At 36.7% G+C, this 8,838-nt stretch overlaps 1 protein-coding gene across 2 annotated transcripts; it reads left to right on the top strand.

The window, feature by feature from the left end:
* Positions 1 to 1,449: 1,449 nt before the first annotated feature.
* Positions 1,450 to 8,518, top strand: bnip1b (BCL2 interacting protein 1b). Of its 2 annotated transcripts, XM_027139898.2 has the most exons (7): positions 1,460 to 1,483; positions 1,907 to 1,990; positions 2,133 to 2,225; positions 4,882 to 4,973; positions 5,073 to 5,177; positions 5,958 to 6,076; positions 7,203 to 8,518. In XM_027139898.2, the coding sequence occupies exons 2-7, from the start codon at positions 1,907 to 1,909 to the stop codon at positions 7,397 to 7,399; spliced, it is 690 nt and encodes a 229-aa protein (XP_026995699.1). In that variant the 5' UTR covers positions 1,460 to 1,483; the 3' UTR covers positions 7,400 to 8,518. The 2 variants fall into 2 exon arrangements, with proteins under 2 accessions (XP_026995700.1, XP_026995699.1); XM_027139899.2 differs by lacking the exon at positions 1,907 to 1,990 and having other exon boundaries at positions 1,450 to 1,483.
* Positions 8,519 to 8,838: the final 320 nt, after the last annotated feature.

Here is an 8,838-nt window from a genome sequence, read left to right as displayed (position 1 = left end):
TTATACAGCATGAACCCCATTAAGGCCATATAGGGAGAGAAAGAATCACAAGATTGCCATGCCCACAGAAAAGTATGAAGGTGGGAGTATCATTATATACAGATGCTTCTCTGAGAATAGCACTGGAGCAGACATCTAGGGAAACATGAACATCTGGCATATATTTGTAACTGGCCAAGAACATGAACATCTGGCATACATTTTTAACTGGTGAAGAAACTGAATCTTTGGAGAAAATGGAAGATTCAACTAGACAATGACCCCAAGTATAGCCAAATATCTCTAGAAGGCTTTGTGTGGCTTAGCTGGTGTCTTGACCTGAATCCCACAGAAAATGTATGCATGGTTTTGAAATTGTGCGAGAACATCTGAGGGAACCTTGTGTATGTAAGGACCTAAGGTTTCTCAAACTGCTAATGTTGGTAATCTGTGCTACATTTTGCATGTTGCTATTTTGTTTTAAAATCATATTTAACACATTTCTTGATGAATGTTGATGAATTTCATGTTTACGAGTATAGATTTGTTCATACTAGTAGATAATAAATGCCCTAGACATGTATTATATAACCAGGGCTCTCAAGTTTTGAAGACAGGCAAGAGTGCCTCCAACCCCCCACCCAAACACAACAGTGGGGGTGGTTTTGTGTTTGGTAAGGATCACTGAACATAATTTAACCAAATACAAAGTATTTATTCAATTTCCATTTATTAATTTGTGTGTGTGTATGTGTGAGAGAGAGACATTATGACTGGTGTTGTTTATTGTACGTGTTTGTTGCCTTTTTGGACTCCTTTATCATTTGTAATGTTGCTCCCATTTAAAACAGTTCGGCACAAGCCCAGCCATTTTTAGGGTCATGATTGAGCACAATGTCCCGTCCAGAGACAAGCTGTTTTGTGTTGAGGTTTTGTTCAAACTGACCATCGAAATTTCCCTCTGGGCATCAGCATTAGAATGTGGAAGCACTAAAAACCAAGACTACTTGTTCTGAGCAGGTGTTATCAGTGAACCGGGGGCCCCTGGCACCATCTCGGGGCCCCCAGTTTGAGAATCAGGTGTTGTCAGTGAATAGGCTGTAAATCTGTTGGCTAAGTTACAGACACTCATGAAAAACTCATGCTAATTATCTGGGAAACCTCTCTAACAGCAGTCAAAATGTCATTGTTTGTGTCAAACAAGTTACTCTGTGCTCAAAGCAATGCTCGCAGCTCCAGTGGTTTTCTCTGTGGGTGAACGAAAATGATGCTGAACAATTCCAGGATCTGCTTTTTTTTCATTGGTTGTTGCGTTAAGTTTTACCCATATAGTGCTATTTTCTGATTGGCTATTGTGTAGCCTCTTTTTTTTTGATTGGCTGATAAGTGTCAGGCTCGACTAAGAACTCCAGGGGAGACGCGCTTGCTTCCTGCCCGGTTCCATAGAGACAGCGGTGCGGAAATACATTTTGGGCGCTGCGGCTTATTAAATATATGATAAATAGTAAGTTTTTCTGCGTGAGAAATACAATGTGTGGCGGGAGAGCGTGAGAAAAAATGCGTGACTGTCACTCTCAATGCGTGACACTTGACAGCCCTGGTTTTGTATACACTATATTTTTCTTAGACATTTAAATAGCGGCTTATGGTTTAAATTTATTTCTAAGATATTTGTTTCTAAAATGTAAATTTAGTGAATGTATTTATTCTGAACGTATTTATAAGAAGAGCTTATTATTTAGCTTATCTTTTTGTTTTTATTAATCGAATTAATATCACGCCTAAATAGTAAAAAATAAACAAATAATAATAATAATAATAATAATAATAATAATAATTCATAGCTTAATTAATTACATAATTCATTCAGCTGAAAACGCGTTTTTGATTTTCTTTGGACCTTTTCGCTTTACGTACCATAACAAAGATGGCGTCGTCCTCTGACGTCTCCGTTCGAATGTGTATGCAAGAAATCATCAAATATGATTTAGAAGTTAAAGCTCTTATTCAGGTAGGATTTCACCAGAATTATTCAGCAGTATTAGTTCAATTGGAATTGTTTTAGCCTCGTAAATACGTAAAAACTCTTTTTCCAGTTTGCAAGCAAGATAAGTTTTGCTCGTGTTTGCACTTGTCTGTGTTTTTCACATCAGGATGTAGGAGAATGTCGCGGTCCACACAGACTGCTCATGGAGCTGAACGGTGCAGTGAAGAAAAAATGTAATCATTTAAGGCAAAGAATTCAGGTGTGAACGTTATATACATAACATATACCATATACTCGTTTGTTTCCACCCACAATACTGAACACTGAACACTGAACACTGCTGCTTACAGAATGATTGTTTCCTGTGCAAACTTTAGAGATTGTGCTATTTATAAATCCCAGGATAAATCACCAGATCTGAAATGCTGGGCATGCTAGACATTGTCTGTTTTTTTATATTTATTTTTTTTATAGTTAAAGGTGGGGTCTCCGTTGTTTGAAAGCCAATGTTGACATTTGAAATCACCAAAACAAACACGCCCCAAAACGAAATGGGTCCCACCTCTGTTTTGATAGCTCTGCCCCACACATACACCAGACAAGTATAACCCAAGTATAACCCCAAGCCCGTAGGCGGGGGGTGGGGGCGGGGGTGGTGGTGGTGGTGGTGGTGGTGGTGGTGGTTCGTGTGGTTCGATCGATCACCCCCTCACTGACAAAGGTCCCCAATTTAAGTCGTTTTTTTTCATGTGATTATTGTCATCATTGTTTTAATCAATGCTTGTGACAAGAGTTGCTGTTTCAAATTATGATACATTATTGTAGCTGGATGTGTGTGTGTGCGTGCATGCGTGCGTGCAGTTTAGATACACTTTTCAAAGCAACGGTGAATATATATTTTTTAAATAAAAGGATTTCTATATTTTATCCACTCAATAGTCTACAATATAATATCCATATAAGCGTATCGTAATTATAATAATAAAACTTAGTGGGATATTCAGTGATATTGGCTGTGCAATATCGACTTTTGTGATTGGCCAATACCGGCAGACTGGAGCCAATGGAAATGCTTCTCTCCTTTGGTGCGTGTCATTATTCCTCTGAGGTAAATTATCTGGAATGATTAATATATTAATTGATTCACGATGCCTACCCAGCTAACACACAACGTACTAGTTACGTAATTAATTTGGTTTCATTTTTGGTAATTTCATGACTTCCCAGCCGGCAACGTAACTGTTACGTCCTAGGGAGGTAATTTCATTACCATTACAGTACCAAATCACTACGTCGCCACTACGGTGTCTTAATGTCGCAAAAGATAAACAAGTGCGTTCCAGTTACGTACTATTTTGGTAATTTCATAACTTACTGGCAACGTAACTGTTACGTCCCATAAGTGTCAAGACAAATACAGCAACAAGCAAAGAGGTATTGACAGAGTCAAGAAATGATGATAAATAATTATTATTAATACTTCAGTAAAGTTCATTAAATCTATTCTGTTGTTAGTGTGGTCTTTAAACTTTAAACTGTGTATGGACTGACAAAGGTGGTACATGAGGAAGCAAATTGACAACAATGCAGTAAATAATTTAGGTGCAACAACAAGTGTGCTCGTTAAGATACCAGCAGACAAGCTAATCCAGCACAAAATAGTGCATAAAAGGTCACCAAAATGAAGTATTGAACCTCATAATTAAAAACAAAAGGAGGAGAAAAACTGCAAAAAGGTCCACTGTTTGAAAAAAGGCTACGGCTACGGACCTGAACCTTGACAAGTATTATGGCGGAACCTGTTGGGGCAGCTGTCCAAGGGTATATTTTTATCAATAAATGAACACAATGAGTAATACTATGGTAATGCAAATGTGTTTTTGTAGTATTGTGTTTATCTCCGTTTCACGCGGAAGACGTTCAGTTCTCTCCAGCGCTGGAAAGCTGATCCTATATTAACACGGGTCCTGCTTCTTGCCTTATCGTAAGCCTTTCTTTGCTTTCTTTCTTTGTTTTTGTCTGCCATGTCAATGTTAAAACCGCTTTCTGCTAATGTCACACATGCGCACTGAACACTCTCTGAACATTGGCAAGACCCACCCCTTTCTGCATTGTCTACATGATAGTTTTGTATTTGTTTTGTTTGCCGGCCCAACGCAGTTTTCTGAAGCATTTCTCAAACAACGGAGACCCCACCTTTAATACATGATATATTTTACAGTTAGTTCCAAATATGATGATATGAAACATAACAGCAACTGTGTGTGTGTGTGTGTGTGTGTGTGTGTGTGTGTGTGTGTGTGTGCTAGCTAGTTAGCTACACCTTCTGTAAGTAGCTTCTTTTTTTTTTTTGCTTTTTCTGTTGGCTGTGAGCAGAAAAACTCTAGATCCTAAAAAAGAAATCGCAAACATTTTCAAATCTGAAAAATGCAGATGTGATGTACTCTATAAAACGTGAACAACCTGAGATACTAAAGTAAAGTAGAGGCTTTCAGAGTGTTCAACATTTTACCTAATCACAGTCATCTGGCAAATGTATGCTCCACTACCATAGCTGAATCCCTATTATGCTTCATTGACTGATAACGAGCTAACAGTTGCCAGCGAGCTAAAGTTAGCCTAGCCTGTTTGCTAGAACATTATTTAAAAAGGTAAGCTAGATATACGTATACTAAGCATTGTATGTTTAACATCCCTGTTTAAAAAAAATTTTCTGACCATTCTGCAAGTGATGTGAATTTAAAGCCCTCAAAACTCTTGAGTGAATAATTTGTTTTTAACATATTTAAATCAAATATGTGAAATTTATATTCAAATATTTTTGTCACTTTCCAAGCTTCATAATCTTCTACATTCCACTTTAAACTTTGTTGCAGCAAATGGTCAACTGATCAGTGTACTCTTTTTGGTGGTAGGATATGGAACAAATGGCTAAAGAACAAGACAAAGAGACTGATAAGAACATTATTCTAGCTGAAACAGAATGTCATCGCAAACAAATGTTGAGGTGAGAGTATTAGAGGATATACCCTTGCTCTTGGCATTGGGTATTTTTAAAGTTGCATATTTTCTGTGAAAGTTGATTTTGCACATTTTACTGTACCAGTAACCAGAAAGCATGGAGGAAAGCCAACTTGGCCTGCAAGCTGGCCATTGATAACCTGGAAAAAGATGAGCTATTACATAGTGGGGAAATGTCAGTAAGGCAAAGGTAAGTCATGTTCTCAGGGCTACATTTTAAAGAAAACACACTGCTTTCAAATGTCTTTACAAAATACTTGCTACTCAACTGAAGTGAGCAGATATTCATTAATTGTTAATTAACAAACCCAGTCTAGAAATAAATAATCTTCACTGACAACAGAGCACATTACAGAAGAAAGAAAATGTAAATAGGCACAAAGATGTAGAACTGTGGGCTGTTTATGGCAGAGGACAAAGAAAGAAAAACCTGCAATCAATGTAAGAATCATACGAGACTAGAGGAGGAGGTGAAAGTCTTTAAACAGTTAATTTGCTGCGTTATTAGATGAATTTTGATCTTTTCACATTGAGAACCCTAATGGGTTGTATGCAGTCTCTCAGTCTCATAAACCCCATGCTGTAAAACCCGAGGTGCTGTTATTAGTAAACATGAGTGTGTGGTTGCTGTGATATTTAGTGACACAGACGTGGGTGTGCAGTGTGTACAGCAGAAGACTCACTACACAGCCTTGGGTGGGTTCCAGTGATCAGACTGACAGAGAATCTGTGATCTGTGGTTGACCATGACTTTGCAGTCATCAGAACAGCTCTGTGGGAGATTTTATGGACTGATTTGTTAGATAGCACTCTCAACGGCCATCATCAAATCACCAATTACTGGAAAACCTTTTGGAAGAATGCAGATTTATCTTTCCAGTACTGTTCCAGAAACCTCACATACATGCAGCAGTACTGGTGACATACTAAGACAGTTTAGCTTCTGTTTGTTTGATGTGTTTTATGGTAGGAAAGCAACCAAAGAGAACCTAGTAGAGACATCCAGTGACATCACTGAGAGTTTGTTGAGCATCAGCCGGATGATGGCCCAACAGGTCAAGCAAAGTGAGGAATCCATCAGCACTCTGGGTAAGAGCACACTGTTTGTGCAGCATAACATTGCCTTAGACATGTTTTCTATTATAGAGATTTAATGAATTCTGTTATATTTCTAGTTCGAGACTATTTTACTGGCAGCCTGCAGGCCAAATTCGGCCTGTTTAGCAGTTCAGATCAAACCCTCTGAACTGATTAGTAATCAATGAACTAAATAATTGATTTTGACATCATAAACCTAAACCTCCAAAATGGCTAGTCGAGATTCCCTGTGATACTGTCAACAGACAATCACAGAGATGTGCAATTGATGACAAAACACTACTATAAGTTTTTGACACCATCTCTAGCTAGCAAACTAGATCTTTCTGCTCAGAATTTCTGTTCTCATCACTAAAATGAGTTTAAAAAAACACTAGGGACTCGAGATTAACTTATCAGATACACATGTAGTGTTCAACACTGATATGTGAGCCAAACACAGTGAATTCTGTTATGTAATGTCGTCACATGACTTAGCAAGAGAGATGCACTCAGAATGAAGCTCAGGGAGGAGATTTATCACTTGTCTCTGCAATTGATAACACAAGACATCTAACATGGTTTTGATGCAAATGCTGGACAAATGGTTCATTTTTGAGATTTGCTTTCTAAAAATGACTTCTTTCATCATTTAAATCTGCGAAACTTTGGCGCTTTTTTTGAGTGGTTGATTTTTATTTTATTTTTAATTTTTTAAATGTTTTTAAAATTTGGATTTGGTAATTTTAGTAGTCTTCCTTGGAACAATCCTCCAGATCAAATTAAAAGGAAAACTCCTTTGCACCGCACTCGACCCACTCCATGGGTTTCTAGATCTGGATCCATTCCAAAACTGCTCCTCTTCTTCATTCTTATGTTCTCTCGTATTTGTGGCAGTTAATTTTTTTTCTTCAGTTTTTATTTCCACTGTGTATATAAATTGGCGTTTGGACTAACACAATGTCGAATTTTACATTAAAACCACAGACCTTAACAGGACTAATGAACTAATTTATAGAAATATTCTAATTGTTTATACACTATATGGTCAAAAGTATGTGGATACTTGACCACACAAATCCGTCCTTAACTGATAAAACTCAGTTAAACACACAGTCCATCTTTTTGCTTTATTCAGTTACGTCGTCAAGGTTGCTTCCCGAAACGAACCAAGAGTTTAAAGCAATGACGGCTACAATCCACTTAGGACGAAAACTCATCCTGAAATACAATCGCCGTGAACTCACAGATAAACTGCTTATCTTTCTTGCACTTGCTCTGTTTTTTGCAACTGTACTCTACATCCTGAAAAAGAGGCTCTTCCCGTTCATTTAGAGCAAAAATACTTCAGTTGTTGGTACTGTTCTGTTATATAAATATCTAGATATGTGTGTCTGCATCTGAATGTGACTCTTTCCCTTTAAAATTGAATCTGGAACCAAAAGGGTTTAAAATGCTGTTGGTTCAGGTTTTACAAGCATTAATGAATAATAAGTTAGTGCTGAATTTAGTATTCACTTTATGCAAATAAAACAATATTAGTACTTGAATTATTGGGATATTGATTACAGTTTATAGCATTTTATGTTTATTATTTACAGGCAAGTTTAGTTGGAGTTTTCGTGATGATCGATTTCTACTTTTAAACCACTGTACATAAGTGCCTTCTTTTGCTATATTTGAAAGTGCTAAAAGTGTTTAGTTGATATCCCAATGGTGTCTTTACAACCATTTAAAAGCCAGATTATTACAGTTTACAGTCTATTAATGCTGTCTGTGTCTAAATTTGAAAGGAATTTGGAAGAAACATGAGGTAGAGTAACACTGTATTGTGCCTATTTGTTTTCTTGTGTCTTTTGTTTTCTGGCAGTATTTATTAAAGTGGTGCTTTTAGTATCTTATAACGTTCATCAGAGTCAGACCACTGGATGGTGCTGTAGGGTTTTTCTATTTAACCCATTCAATTACTTTTTTTCCTCTGAGCACGAGGATATAGTGGAACATGGGTTCCCAAGATTGGCTATAGAATACCCCTGGCTGTACAATGTATTGTATTTTCCTACTCTCATACACCCAATTCAGCTCAAGAAAAATTGCTAATTAGGCAAAGAGTTGAATTGAGTGTGTAGGACATGGAGTACTCTATGTCCAGTGTTTGGAACTTGTGTAGATTTCTCATGTTGCAATCGACAGTGTCGTTCACCGCAACTATGCTAGCACTCAGATACTTTTGAGCATGATTCCCTCAGTATCCTCAATTGTGTCACTGTGTCATTTGCTATCTTTGTGTTCAGGAGTTGTTTGTTGCAGTTGACTCCATTGTAAAGTTTTGTTTTGTTTTGTTTTGAACCTCATTTTCCATCTGTGATTTATTTAGTGAACAGGGACAATTTTAAATTGTTTATGTATTTTAACATCATTTTTTGGATTCTCTAATAAAAATATTTGAGAACATTGACTTTTATTTTATTAAACAAAAAGAAAAGATAGCCACAGCTGTTTTTATAAACAGTTAACCAAGCGTGATGAGAGTAGGTGTGGAAATTAGTGACATTACAGAATGTGTCATTTTATTTGAAACCATATATATATATATATAAATAATATTCATTTCATGATGTATCAATATGTAAGAAAAAACTTTAGAAAATATATGACAATACATAAATGTATAAATAATACCAGTGGTATAGAAAATACATTAATATTACATAATACTTTGTACTGTTGTACCTGACAAATGATAGTACAGGAAAAAAGTCATGCATAACATT

This window comes from Tachysurus fulvidraco, chromosome 21 (genome assembly GCF_022655615.1).
Source record: "Tachysurus fulvidraco isolate hzauxx_2018 chromosome 21, HZAU_PFXX_2.0, whole genome shotgun sequence".
Lineage (NCBI taxonomy): Eukaryota > Metazoa > Chordata > Actinopteri > Siluriformes > Bagridae > Tachysurus > Tachysurus fulvidraco.
Note: the sequence above shows the minus strand (reverse complement) of the source record. Positions and strands in the feature narration are given on the sequence as shown.

Bases quoted from the DNA above. Each gene is read 5' to 3' on its own strand.
- bnip1b (XM_027139898.2), top strand. From the start codon at position 1,907: ATGGCGTCGTCCTCTGACGTCTCCGTTCGAATGTGTATGCAAGAAATC. The intron at 2,226-4,881 runs GTGTGAACGTTA...TTTTGGTGGTAG, and splicing joins ATTTAAGGCAAAGAATTCAG to GATATGGAACAAATGGCTAA. The intron at 4,974-5,072 runs GTGAGAGTATTA...TTACTGTACCAG, and splicing joins CATCGCAAACAAATGTTGAG to TAACCAGAAAGCATGGAGGA.